Source organism: Pseudorca crassidens, chromosome 17, assembly GCF_039906515.1.
Source record: "Pseudorca crassidens isolate mPseCra1 chromosome 17, mPseCra1.hap1, whole genome shotgun sequence".
In the NCBI taxonomy this organism is placed as follows: Eukaryota; Metazoa; Chordata; class Mammalia; order Artiodactyla; family Delphinidae; genus Pseudorca; species Pseudorca crassidens.
In genome coordinates this window covers 37,558,503-37,573,357 of record NC_090312.1, presented here as the reverse complement: position 1 = coordinate 37,573,357, position 14,855 = coordinate 37,558,503, and the positions used below count along the sequence as shown (strand labels likewise).

General features: G+C 37.3%; 1 protein-coding gene and 1 long non-coding RNA gene across 9 annotated transcripts in view; one reads left to right on the top strand and one right to left on the bottom strand.

The window, feature by feature from the left end:
- VPS13B (vacuolar protein sorting 13 homolog B) overlaps nucleotides 1-14,855 on the top strand; it is a 798,169-nt gene that overhangs the window by 732,334 nt on the left and 50,980 nt on the right. For all 8 annotated transcript variants that reach the window (XM_067711645.1, XM_067711646.1, XM_067711647.1 and 5 more), the window contains exons 44-48: nucleotides 3,024-3,179; nucleotides 12,541-12,804; nucleotides 13,484-13,567; nucleotides 13,745-13,920; nucleotides 14,335-14,505. In XM_067711645.1, coding sequence (XP_067567746.1) covers nucleotides 3,024-3,179; nucleotides 12,541-12,804; nucleotides 13,484-13,567; nucleotides 13,745-13,920; nucleotides 14,335-14,505 — 851 coding nt within the window. The remainder of the gene's footprint in view (nucleotides 1-3,023; nucleotides 3,180-12,540; nucleotides 12,805-13,483; nucleotides 13,568-13,744; nucleotides 13,921-14,334; nucleotides 14,506-14,855) is intronic.
- Nucleotides 4,065-14,803, bottom strand: LOC137210045 (uncharacterized). The gene is made up of 4 exons (XR_010936254.1): nucleotides 14,637-14,803; nucleotides 10,605-10,742; nucleotides 10,379-10,443; nucleotides 4,065-4,346 (listed from the first exon to the last, which is right to left on the bottom strand). It is a non-coding gene; the product is annotated as an uncharacterized lncRNA (long non-coding RNA).

Below are 14,855 nucleotides of genomic sequence, written 5' to 3'. Positions count from 1 at the left end.
AAGAGAACATTAAAGATATCTTGGACTCCAGGCAGAATGGATAGTAATATTTTGCTAAGCCCATTGCTTCTTGCTCCTGTTTCTCATTCTGTTGCAGTTGTCCTGACCTCCACACTCTGCTCTCACCATCCTTTCAACACATTGCTCATCTATACAGAAGGCTAATTCCTGAATAAAGCACAAATTCCTTAGCTTAGTAAATCATCAGTGTTGGCCACAATCTAGATCTACTTCTCTGACCTTATCCCTAACTCTTCTTTACATGTTCCCTTTCCTCCAACCAGTTGAGACTATTAACTTTGCCCCAAGCAAACCTTCTGGCTTCACCTCTCAGATTGTCCCCTTGGCCCAGAAATGACTGTCATCCTTACTAGTTGAAATCCTACCCAAACTCTGAGACCCAAATGCTTCAAGAAGCTCTCCCAGTCACAGCAGCCTAAACAAGCCCTCTCTTCTCTAGACTTCTCTTATAATGCCTCTTGTTGGTTGGTTATGCATGCCTTATTTTCCCTGTAAAATCTTAAGCTCCTTGTGGGACAAAGACCAAAGCTCTTCTCTTTATTTCCTCTATAGTTCTTAGCATATTGCCTTCCTTATAGTATCTGAATAATAAAACTGTATTGGATGAATAATAGAAAGAAGTCTCATTAGGATTAGGCAGTCTAACACAAATTTCACATTTTTATGCCTGATTTTATAGTTTCTTCAGTATAGAAATAAAAACAGGTATATGAGTATTTGTTATTAAATGGAGACTTTTCAGTACCCATAGCAGTGAAATAGAGCAGGTTGGTCCAACAGGAACAGAACTTCCCACCCTCACTTGATGTCCAGGCATATCTGAGCACCCCTACCTAGTGCCCAAATCACTTACACCATGGGAAGGAGGACTGAAGTACCACTAGGCCTCCTGAATTCCTATTTGTAGATTTTCTCTCCAAGGAATGTCATTCCTTTCCTATTAAACTATATATATATAATTGCCAATGATATTTAGATGCTTTTTAACTGTAAGCCAAACATTACAAATATTCTGTTGGTCATGCGTGTGGGGAGAAACGTCATGTTTTTCTCCCACTTAACTTTTCTGTGTGAACTAATTCCAAATGTATCTGAATTTTCATAATTCAAAGAAAATATATGTGCCAACATTTTGAGAACAAATAGCTGCGAAGCGAAACCTGCCAGCATACTCCTTGGTGACATTCAGTCATTAAAAGCTGTGTACACAGAGTGAGCTACCTAAAACTGAGCTCAGATGCAAATGTGAACACTCCTCAATTAAAATTACATTGTGTACATTAAAACTTTCTTTAGAGGCTGTGGAATTTTCAAGAAAAATACAGCTGAGCTTGACCTTAAGTACCTTACCTCATTATTTTTTTGTCATTTCCAGCTACTAGTCTCTCCAAAGAAAACAACTTTCTTTGTTTCTTTTAGTTTTGTGTGTACCCTGAGCTTTATTCCCAGTTGCTGCTACAAAAAACTGAAATGGTTCCAAACACCACTATTGTTTTTCTTTTTTTTTTTCTGTAACTAATATTTAAACATCAAAGATACTCTGGTACTTTTATGTTGAAGAATGTATATAAAATCACATTTTCCCTAAAGGTATTTTATTTGCTGTCCAGGAATTTTTTTTTTTTCTTTTTTTAGCTGTTAGACTTCTTTTTTAGAAGTCATCTGAGTGGTAGCCTCTTGATTTCACAGGATCACTGGCGATGTTATGGAGGACGAACTGGAGTGGGGCCATATTAAAAGCAGGGAGGTGAGATAGAGTTTTTTTTAGTATTTTAAGATATTTAAAAACAAAAAAACCCTCTCAGTTTTCCACCAAAAAAATCACATTGTGATGACCAGTGACCCTGGGAAATTTTCAAATTAAAGCACTTTATAAGGGTTCCTCCCAAAACTAAAACTAAAAAATAATGTTTCCATCAAAAAACTTCTATTGTTATGGCAATTCCCATGTAAGTCCTTAATGTATTTATTTTAAGAGCCTATTATGATAGCTCGTACATAATATTTTCAAAGTTTTATTCATTCTGTTAATTTGGAAAATGTTTCATGTGATTAGCCTTTGGTTAACTCTTTTAAAAAAAATTATATATTATATGAAGGAAAATGTTAAGTTTATATATCTAAATCTTTTTCCTAAAATGTCAGTTTTATTTCCTTATACTTAGTAATCATATAGAACATTGTTTGTTTTCATTTAAATATGTATCCTAAAGAAGCAGGCATTATTGTTGTTTTAGAATACTTGTTCAGTTAGTGGAATTAAGTTTGGAATACTTAATTGCAGTTAGTGGGTAGGAGTAGAAATAGAAAATATTTGATGACCATGAAAGAAATCTAAATATTACCAAAAGTGGCAATACTGCATTAATAAATGTGAATGTGGATCAGGAGATTCAACTGGTGAAAGTTAACAATAAATACATGCTAGAAAAAAGTAGAACAGAGACATTTTCTCACACATTCAAAATGTTAAAGGTATTTCTAATTTGATATATGTGATCTCTTAAGTAGACTGTATTAAATGAACTGCATCTTCAAATTTCTGTTTTGTTCTTAATCAAAAGAAAAAATAAAGAATGGCAATTTAGGGTCAAAAATAATGCTACAAACCAAATTTAGCTTTAATTACTGTCTAGCCAGAAGAAGGAATAAACTATCAGCCAAGACCACGATTCTTTGATCTCACATTTCAGCCTTCGTGTCCTCCAGATGAATGAAATGGTCTTTCCTCAAATGTTCAACAGGCCTTTTACCATTTGATAGGACAGTTATTTTTAAGAAGGTTTAAAATGTGATCTGGAAAACCACATTGACTCTATGTGGCATATTTGCTATTCTTAGCCTGGTTGAATAAGCTGGAAGTGGATGAATAATGCAGGTTAGAAAGAAAACAGATGCTAAATATTACAGATAGGAAGGTTTTCCAGCAATGAGACTTTCATTTTAGGGCTAGTTTTTGTTGGCACTTTTGGCATTATGACGAGTGTTGTTTTTCTCTCCAGCTGTTACACATGTGTATTGAAGGCTGGGGCAATTGGCGTTGGTCAGAGCCTTTCAGCGTGGACCATGCTGGGACTTTTATTAGAACTATTCAGTACAAGGGTCGAACTGCTTCACTGATCATCAAGGTTCAGCAACTCAGTGGAGTACAAAAACAGGTAAGCTTCTTTGTGTTCATGGCCCAGACAACTCTTAATCATTTGATGTAATTAATGGAAGGGAAACTTAAAGAAATAAAAATATCAATAAAAAAAAAAATCACACTGCCATGCCCAGCTATGCGTACTCCTACCATGCACACGAGCACTTAATAAGTTCTTTCTGATGTTCCTGAGGATGATGATGGCTTCATACCCCTTGTCCCATGTCTTTTACAAGAGCTGCTAACAAGCAGTAAACTTTACTGATTATCATTTCACCTCTTCTCCCTGTCACCACCTACCTTTTGATGGAGGTGCTAATGAGCTGTGAAATGGCCAAAGCGTCTTTACTGAGAAGGAAAAGAAGTCAGGGATGGTGGGGACTCTGGATAATCCAACAGTGGATAACCAGGAGTTGACTCTCATACACGTAAGAATAACCTGCGTGAAAGTCTTGTGATTCTCTCCCATGACAGAGTGGGCCTGGTGGGTCTCCAGCAAGCTTTCTTTTCCTAGGAGTTAATATTAACTGCAGTAAAAATTCACTGCAGTCTAACTCTTGGCATATAAAACTTCAGCTCTCAGCACATATTTTTATATATTTTATAAAACTTCCTTTTGGCTGTTTTTGAAGTTCTAAGACTGCAAAGGGGAAAAAAAGTATCTGACACTTTTTTGTGTTCTTAAGATGTGAAAATGTGGTTTTTAAAAGATGTTTTTCAAGCATGGAGCATATGACAAGAGTAGAAAGAAAAAAAGGAAGTATTAAAATCTGAAAACTGGCTTCACTGCACACATAATAACTGGATTTGTCATAAGAGTTTTAACATATACATCTGCATCTGGATTGTAACAGTCTATCCAGATCTTATGTGAACTGAGGACATGATAGAGACAGCACTCAGTCCCAAGAAAAGGAAAAAGGGAGCTTTCCATATTGAGCACCTGGGACTACTCCATTGCTGTATGCCAGGGGCAGGCAGGAAGCAACTGGTGAGGTGAACAGTAGGACCTATACCATATACATTCTTGGCCTGCACCTAATCAGGGAGCTGAACTTCATGTTCTCATTATTGTGGGCAGCAGAAGTGAAAAGAAACCTATAGCAGAGGAGTCTCAGACAAGAAGCATGGGAGAGTCTTCCCAGTCAACTGACCATTCCTCCAAGTATTTGTTGATTGCCTCCTGTAGAACAGAGAAAAACGAAAGACACTAAGTATGTAACAGAATCTTTGCTCTTAAAATGTAAATTTACATAAACCCAACAATGTGTACGACTGACAGTAAGTGTGAAAGGAATTTAGAGGTTTCACTAAGAAGATTTGACTTGAGCTGGGCTTTACAAAACATGTCGAATTTAGATTAAGAGAGGGCATTCCAGGTCAGCAGTATAGGATAAATAAAGATACAAATATGGGACAAACGTGTCTTACCCAAGGACTCATGAGGGGACCAGTGTGGCTAATGTGGGCTTTGAGCTGGAAAGTCATAAGAACAAGAAGTGTCTCTCCTATCTGCCCTTAGAGCTCTCTTACATGGATATGCTCTCAACAAATATCTGCCCAATACACACTGGTTTTCTGATTCTGTCACTCATGGTCTCTCAAGAATGCCTCGTCTACCTTCCCATTCACCAGCATGCCTGAGAAAAGGTCATACAGCATCTGTTTGAATACTCCAAATGATGAGAGTCTCATTCTTTCACACATCAGCCCTTCCCATTGTTGGTTACTTCCAGCTGTTAATGAAATTCTTTCCTAATTTTGAGCCAAAATCTGTCACCATTCAGCCAGTTTTTACCATTCCTCAGAACTTGTGAGGCATATGCAAAAAGCACACAACTCGTTACCTTTCCTCTAGGTTACAGCCCTCCAAAAACATAAGAGAAGGTAGAATATTTCCCCTTAGTTTCTTTCCCTCTAGGCTAGTGGTTTTCAAACTTGAGTATATATCAGAATCCCCTGGAGGACTTCTTAAAACACAGATTGCTGGGTCCCACCCCCAGAGTTCCAGATTCAACAGGTCTTGGGTATAGCATGATAATTTATATTTCTAACAAGTTCTTAGGTGCTTTGACCACCACAGCTCTGGTCTGAAGTTTCCCAATTCATTCAAGTCTTTGGCATGTGGTTGCTAGAACATTTAACAGTCAGTGGAAAGGCAGGGTCCTTCTGTGGAGAAATCTTTTCAAGGAATGTCCTTGGTAGTTAAGATCACAGGCAACCTTGCTAGCTGCGTGATCATCAGCAAGTTATCTAATCTTTGTGAATCACTTTTCTAAAATGGGAATAGTAATAATAGTGCTTTCCCTCGTGAACTAAGTATGAGAATTAAATGAGTTTGTTTATGTACAGTGCTTACAACAGTGCCTGGCCCATTGTCATAATCCAATAAATTTTAGTTACAATTAAAATAATGAACTATTCCCAGGCATAAGTAATGCTGGTTGGACTTTTTTGTGTTGCTATATTAATGCCTCATTCTTGCCATAGATTTATCTACTTTCACGAAATGATATTAAATTTCAGGCATAAATTGATACATGCAATGTACCTGAGCAGATACTATTGCAACAGTATATCATAAGCCCAAAAAGTTGATCATGAAAAACACATTTTTTTTTTAATTCTCACAAAACTTTACCTACTTTTTTTCTGATTGGAAAAGATTTCTCAGTCCTAGTACTTATTACCTATATGACCTTAGGCACATTTCTTAACCTTTCTATGCTTCATATTCCTTTTGTAAAAGAAAGCACCCAAGAAATACTAGTTCACAGTGTTATTTTTATGTTAACTATTATAAAGTATATCTGGAAACACAGAAAAGCCTAATGAAGAAAACTAAAATTACCCATAAATCTACCAACCAAAAAATATTTTCTATTATTACTTTGGTGTATTTTTTCTGCTCTTTTTTCTATGCAGATACCTTTTAACCAACTTGAACTCTGATTGTAATTACAGTTTTTCAACTTGTGTTTTTCCCTTACCATTATATAATGCTTATTTTCTCATGTTATTTAAAATTCCTGAAGTTATCCCTTTAATGGTTGCATAGTGATTTACCATATGGTATATCTAACCCCATGTAGACACTTCCTTGTTGTTGGACATTTAGTTCATTTCCAATTGGTTACTATAATAGATCCTTAAATAGCTATCTTGGTGTATAAATATATGTCCAAATTTCTGAGTCTGTCCTTAAAATAAATTGCTATAAAATTTAGTTACCTGCACAAAGGATATGAATGTGTTTGTGGTGCCTGATGCACATTCCCAAATTAAAAAGATGTACTTTATTCCTTAGACAAAATTCATCGTTTTGTCTTAGCAGAGTCTTGTTGGGGCTACACTAATCTTTTAAATAATTAAATATATATTTGTTCTAAAACTTCTGCTGATTTCCTGAGTTTTTCAAACCATTAGCATTTTTTAAATCTTAAATATTTATGAGGGGTTCAAATCAGAACTAAAAAAAATTTCCATACATTGAAAGTTAAGTAGTTCTTTTAATCACTCTCTCTGTTAATGTCAAATATACAGATTTTAAGGCTTCTGGTGCCAAATCACATTTCAGAACTTTTCCAAATGTTATTTGTACTGGTAAATGTTAATAATCCTTTTCTGTGGGGAATGCCTCTCACGCTTTTCTCTGCTTCTACCTCATTTATAATAAATACTCTTAAAAAAAAAAAAGTCAAATCTAGCCAAATAGGAAAGGAATCTTTGGAGAGCAATAATGGAAGCATAACCAGCCCTTGCATTGCATTTACCTTTTTGAGAGGAAGTGTCTTCTTTTCCCACAGGAACTAGGAAAGTCCATTTTACATTCCCACTGTCATGGAAGGTATATACACATATAACTATATTTTGAGTTGTAGCATTTCTTGTCATCGTCAAATGAGATTGAGCTCTATATTGGGGCCATTAAAAAAACTTAGCAGAATACGGACACCAAGGGGGGAAAGCAGCGGGAGGTGGGGGGGATGAACTGGGAGATTGGGATTGACATGTATACACTAATATGTATAAAATAGATAACTAATAAGAACCTGTCGAATAAAATAAATAAATGAATAAAAATTTTTTAAAAATAAACTTAGCAGAGCGGGGAAAATTAGAACACAGAAACAGCAATTCGTTTAACCTAGAATGAAGCAAATGGAAAGTGGGTTATACTGAACCCAGGTAATACGAGGTTCAGCAGACCACCATGCCAACCTCAAACCAACTGTTGCATGTGTCAACATTGTAAAAAACCTTTCTGGTCAGCGTTTTTCTGCCTTTACCTTCTCTCCCTCCCTCTCTGTCTCTTTCCCCCTCTCTGTCTGTCTGTCTCTCTTTCTCTGTCTCTCTCTCTCTCTCACACACACACACACACACACACACGCAAAAATGTATTATTTCTTTTTAAATTGGATTTTTTTTTTATTGTCAGGGTAGATTAACTAACATTCAGATTAGCGCTAGTTAAAGTACGTCAGACAGGATTTCCTCAGTTGGCCAGGTTAGGAAGATAGGAACCAAGCTTCCAGAAGAGCTTCGTAGATTCCTGCCTCCCTCACATCTTCGCTTCTTTCCTGCTACCCCACCTGGGCCTGGAAATTTGCAATAAACCGCAGCTGCCTAGTTATGAAGCCCCATTTGGGGAGGAGAGTGTGTGTAGCTCTCTGATATACCTTAACTGCATTAATACACCACGGGACAATGGAGAATTGGCTAAAGCTTGCTTGAACAATGATGTCTGGTTACCTGTACCTTGCCTTTCCTGCACCCCTCTCATTTCCCCAATTCAGTGAAAACTGACCACACATAAAATTTCTCAGGGACTTTGTACATTATACCACTACTCATGCACATGTATTTGCTTCCGTGTTTTCCATCCCTTCATTGAGGAAAGCTTTACCACTCTAAAAACCTAAATGTACATATGAATGTATGTATATATATTTGTATCTTTATACATACACTTTTAATCATGGTTAGGATATCATTTTCCAGTGCATCTGGTGCTCTGGAGTTATTCTTTAATATCGCTATTCTTCTTGGCACTGATCTAATAAGAGTTCTGAAACCTGCTAAGTAAAATCATATGTGGAAATCTTCAATACACATCTTTGTGGCTTTGGGGAAAGAGGGGAATTAGTATGAAACCTGGAAATGTGTATTAAAGAGAAACCCTACATTAAAAAAAATTAAGTAGCTGTCTTCAACTGATAAATTAATCTTGAAATTCTAACCATAATTTTCAAAATAACGGCATTGTAAGTGTTGCCACTTTGAAGAAAAGCAGGCATGGCTTTCACTGAACCCTGCGAGGGGGCAGCCATGAAGAGCCCCACGCCAAGGAGCAGCCATTTTGGATTTTCCTTCATCTAAGTAGCCTTCCCTCCCTGGCCACTTTTAAGGGTTTTCTTTTTATCAAATTTGAAAGCCTATTTAACAGGCTTTTTGGTTCAAAATGAAACTATAAAAACCCACCAAGAGGATCTTTGTCTTTAAACAAAGTGAGTCCCAGATGGTTGCAGAGATTCTGTGGTTTCTGTGAGAGACAGCCAAATCCTCTCCTAAATCTCATGGGGCCCAAAGGTTCTGAAACAAGAGCACTGAGCACACATTGCCAGGCCTGGACACATCGGAATAAGAACGGAGTTAAATACTGCCTCAGAGTTTTCTATTGTTTATTCAAAGTTGGGCAATGCTATGGCGTCACAAGGCTTATCATGAGTGTCTAGTCTACATATGCTAGAGAAAATCTTGTGTTCATATTTCAGTGGACTTCCATGTTTGTTATTTTGAAAATATTGTTGTAAGAGGTTATAATGTCCAGAGTATCTAGGGGAAATGTAACAGTTAAGCATAGCCTGGTTTTTACAGATGTGTTCCTTCTAAAGAAAATTCAGAGGAGTAGATAGTTGGAAAATAAATGTTTAAGAAAATGCTAAACCTCACTATTCAAATAATGGAAGTTGAAACAACAATGACTTTAATTTTTGGTCTGTCAATCTAGCAGATTTGCTTGGGGTAAATAATAGTTCATAGTTGCTCACATTTTTTGTGTGTAAATAATAGTTTTGTTTAAAATGATAGTTGCAAAGTACTCCTAATGACATAGGAAAATGTATCAATTAGGATGCTTTCAGTTTGAAGTTACAAAATAGGGTTTTTAATCTTCATAGCAAGCTAAGGAGGCAGATACTATTATTGTTCCTATTTTATGTTTATTATCTCACATAACAAAAAGGAAGAAGGGAGACTCGGATGTTGGTTAGTTAATTAAGCAACTCAGTACTGTATCTGCTTCTCTGCTGTCCTCTTGAATTTGCCTTCCTGTCCTCAAGATGGCTACAAAAGTTATATCCTCTCCTAACATCTTCCATGGCAGAAAAAAAAAGGAGGGTTTTCCCTTCTCAAATTGTCTCCCTTATTATCAAAGAGTAAAATCTTTCCCAGAGCCTTTTAGCAGTCTTCCCTTTTTATATTATTCACCAAAACAGAGCTCCATGTTCACCCCTAAACTAATCATTAGCAAAGAGGTAATGGAATTACCACAGTTAGCTTGTACCAACTGTGGTAATGGAATTACCACAATTAGCTTGTACCAAACCATATTCTGTTTTCTTAATTAGTAGGTATTAATTTTATGAGATACAGACAGGATGGTGAGCAACACAGACTCTGGGCCAGACCATCTGGGTAACATGGGTAACATCAGGAAAGTTATTCACCATCTCTGTGCCTCTGTTTTTTTCCTTGTTAAGATGAGGAGTCATTGTAGCACCTGTTTTATGTGGTTGTGAAACAGGAGGGAAGGGGGCAGGGCACAACCTTTAAAAGAATGACATAGCCATAGGACATGACAAAGACTGTTTAGAACCAACTGGGTCCAAGATGGCAGAAGATTTGACTTCCAGTAGACCTTGAGCCTCATTATACAACTCACTGTGATACATTAGCATGCTAAATGACACACCCACCAGCACCATGACAGTTCTGAGGCCAACCATAAAAGGTCAAAAAGTGGGCGGTGGCCCAATTCCTGGAAATTCCCACCCCTTCCCCAAAACAGTTGGAATAATCCTCCCACTCATTAGCCCGTGAAATTACCCAGCCTATAAAAACTAACCATGCCACATTTAGAAGCTCTCTCGCCTTCTGAGATGGCCCACACTCTGTCTGTGAGTGTGTTTCTCTCTAAATAAATCCACCTCTTACCTATCACTTCATCTCCAAATTCTTCTGCAACAAAGCAGGAACCTTAAATTCACCAGGAACAGTTGCTGTGAGAATAAAAGAGATAATTTGTGAAAATACTTTGTATTAGTCATGGTTCTCCAAAAAAAAACCCAGAACCAGTAGGGTGTATGTGTGTACACACACACATATACATATATACGTACGTAGAGAAAGGGAGGGAGAGATTTATTATAAATTGGCTCACACGATGATGGAGGCTGAGAAGTCCTAAGATCTACCATCTGCAAGTTGGAACACCAGAAGAGCTGATGTGTAGTTCCAGTCCAAAAGCCAGCAGGCTAGTGTACCAAGAAGAGCTGATGTTTCAGTCCATGTCCAAAGGCTGGAAAAGACCAGTGTCCAGCTCAAGCAGTGAGACAGGAGGAGTTCCCTCTTACTCAGGCTCTTTGTTCTTTCATGTCTTCAGTTGATATGGTAAGGCCCACCCATGTTCAGAAGAGCAGTCTGCTTTAGTCAGTCTACCAATTCAAATGTTAGTCTCATCTAGAAACACCTTCACAGACGCACCCAGAGTAATGTTTGAGTAAAATATCTGTGCACCCCATGGCCCATTCAAGTTGACACATAAAATTAACCGTCATATCCTTAGACATACATGCTATACATGTATTACTTAGTATACATTTTATAACCTGGAAAAATATTACAAATAAGGAAAACAGTATGTGACAGTCCTGTCTTCCTCAGTCATGGTGAAAATTCATATTGCACAGGATTTGCTTTCTAAAAGTATTCACTGCAGAGGAGTAAATTTTGTGTTATCTTTTCAATTTCCACCAATTTAAGAGATGTTTCTTAATGGCTGCTCTGAACTATACTCTTAGCTGGATGAAAAGTTAAATAATACATGGGTTTAATGGATAATTCTGGGTGTTTTATAAAGATAATGCTTCTATTCTGTAAGAAAAACCTGAATAAGATAAAATATAATTAGGTTTCTGAGTTAAAAGTTGTTTGTATTATCAGTTTATACAGAGATTTCGTATTGCATAAGAGTGCAATAAACCCTTGGAAATCAGCCGCAGGGAATAAATTGATCACAATTGTCATCTCAGCTATGAGAGCTGAAGTCTTGTTTCCAGTCCCCTTCCTTTTTGACTGCTACATTGTTCAATACCATCCACCACCATCTTCCAGTCAGTCTCTTCTCTCGTGGCTTCAGCAACCCTGCATTCTCCTGACACTCCTTCGTCCCTTCTCTGACTTCTCACCCTGAGTCTGTACCTAAAGTCTTGGTCAGTTACTGGGTTTGAGCCTCCACCCTCTTTTCCAGGTAAACTGTCTTCCTGTCCGCACACATTTGTGAGGCTTTAATTTCACAAGTCTTCCATCTCCAGTCCCACCTTCACTCTCAAGCACATGACCAGCCTTTGTAGCTGGGCATGGATCCTGCCTACATGTCTGTCCTTTGAATTCTGCAAACTCAACATGACCAAAGCAAAGTCCCTTCTCTTCTTGGAAGCCTCTTTTTCTTCTTGTACTCTCTAAATAAGCTAACGATTTCATTTTCTTTCCATTAAAATCAGCATAGTTTACTCTGTCTGAACAAGGCATACCTTGTTTTATTGTGCTTTGCTCTATTGAGCTTTGCAGATACTACGTTTTCATCAGTTGAAAGTTTGTGGCAACGCTTCATCAGTTGAAAGTTTTTGGCGACGCTGCATCAAGCAATCCAACAGCATTGGCTCACTTCATGTCTCTGTGTCACATTTTGCTAATTCTCGCAATATTTCAAACGTTTTCATTTATTATTATCTTTGTTACGGTGATCTGTGATCAGTGACCTTTGATGTTACTATTGCAAAAAGATTACAACTCGCCGAAGACTCAGATGATGGTTAGCATTTTTTAGCAAAAGAAATTTTTTTAATTAATGTATTTAAATGTTTATAGACATAATGCTTTCAATACTTAATAGATTACAGTATAGTGTAAACATAACCTTCATATGCACTGGGAAACCAAAAAATTCATCTGACTCCCTTTGTTGCAATATTTGCTATATTGTGTTGATCTGGAACCAAACCTGCCGTATCTCCAAGGTTTCCCTGTATTTCCAATTCATGGAATCTGAATTGATGAAGTCTTATTGATTGATGGTTTGATTGATTGTCTTTCAGATTATCATCTGTGGAAGACAGATTATCTGTAGTTACTTGTCTCAAAGCATAGAACTAAAAGTCGTTCAGCATTACATTGGTCAAGATGGACAAGCTGTGGTCCGAGAACATTTTGACTGCCTCACAGCCAAACGGAAATTGCCTTCGTACATACTAGAAGACAGCGAACTGACCGAGTTGTGTGTGAAAGCCAAAGGAGATGAAGATTGGTCGAGAGACGTGTGTCTGGAATCCAAGACCCCTGAGTATAGTGTTGTCATTCAGGTATGAGAAGTAGTACAATCCAGAATAGAGCAGCTTTAAATTTTTAAATTTCTCATTATGTTCTTTATTCAGTACAGCACTTAATTTATTAATAAATGATATGTACAAAAGAGGGGAGGCCTGAAATAGTATAAAAAGGCTTTGAATATTATTTCTCAAACTTTTTCGTCCCCATCCCACGACAACACATTTGTATCAGTTCCAGTCGTTCTCGTAGCCAAGACTCTACCCCTCCCAGGTGGAGATGATATATATCTTGAAAAATATTCTGATGCACAAGGGCTTTGGAGGGACGGGAGGGAATAAAGGGTGTCCTCCCCACTTGAGAAGCCTTATGATGATCTGCTACTTTTTCATCTCTTTCTCAATCTCCACCATCATCACTTTCATTCCCATAAAGGACAAATCCTCTCTTTTGTTCTCCCACTCACTCTTATATCAGTCTCTCCACATACAAATCCCTTCATCTTTACGGAAAGAATTGGCCCCATTGACTCACTGCACATTCACTTTATGCCATAATGAAGTCTGTTTTTGCTTATTCTTTTTTTTTAAATGGCTTTTTTCTGTAACTTCAAACTTTTTGTATCCTCCAAATGGATATTATATCTGTGCCTTATTTTGATGAATTAGTAAACTGTTTAGTATTTAATAGAACCCTTTTCTGTCTCATGTGCAGGTGCCGTCTTCACACAGTTCTCTTATTTATGTCTGGTGCACAGTTTTGACTTTAGAACCCAGCTCTCAAGTGCAACAACGAATGGTAAGTGCTTTCTAATCCTAAAATATGGCATATGGCTTTGACCTTTCCTGTTCTGAAATAAATTAAGGTCAGAGTGACCCAGGGAAGAGATTTATTACAAGTTTGTTTCAGCGTCAAACAGCTGGAATACTGCAACAAAGCAAATATGAAAGTTGTTCTGTCCTTTTATTTTTATAGATTGTGTTCAGCCCTCTTTTTATCATGAGGAGTCATCTTCCAGACCCCATTATCATACATTTGGAGAAAAGAAGTCTGGGATTGAGTGAAACACAAATTATTCCAGGAAAAGGACAAGAAAAACCGCTGCAAAACATAGAACCTGACCTTGTACATCACCTAACATTTCAAGCAAGGTACTGGGAAAGTCCTTACATTTTCTTAAGAGAGATTCAGTAGAAAAGTAACTTTGTCCTACTGAGGGGGTAAGGGAGGATAGAGTTTTTTGTATGATTTCTTATCTTATGAGAATGTTATTTTTAAATTGCCCTGCCTAGTATTCTCTTATTCTCTTCTACAGTTTAAGATAAAATTCAGCCCCTTTGGATATAAATAAGAGGGATGATCAGAAAATGTAATTGACACATAATTTCTGTAGAGGAACAAGAGATCTCCACCCAAGCATTGGGGAGGAAAGGCCACGGCCCAGATAATTCCCCAAACTGTGTCATCATCCCTAAAGCTCCAAAAATTGACTCACTCTCACCAAAAAAAATATTGGTCTGTGATACATCTGATAATCATTCTTGTTTTTTCTTTCCGTTTCCTAGAGAAGAAGATGATCCTTCACATTGTGCTGTTCCCATCTCAACATCCCTCATTAAGCAAATAGCCACTAAGATACACCCCGGAGGCACAGTTACTCAGACCCTTGACGAATTCTACGGGCCAGAAAAGTCCCTTCAACCCACATGGCCCTATAATCAAAAGGACTCTGACAGGTAATGTTCTCTAGCAGTCTTTTTCTACAAACATTTCTCAATATTAAGAAATAAATAACTGTTCACAAAAATCTTAGATACCATAAAAACATTTTAAAAAAGATGTTTGCATGTATCTGTCAGATTCTGACCTTTTATCACCTAGTAGATGTATTCCGTAGATTGCTTCATTCTTAATCTCGAACATAGTTGCATGAAAAGTTTCTTTCTCCTGGATGCAAACTTAGCATTGCATGACTCTGGTGTGAAGAGGTGTCATACAGGAGCGTTGTGTGTCTGGAATCCTTAAACACATTTCATGAATCCTGAAGTCATCATGTTTCATTGAGTCTCTTGGATGTGGTATTTGG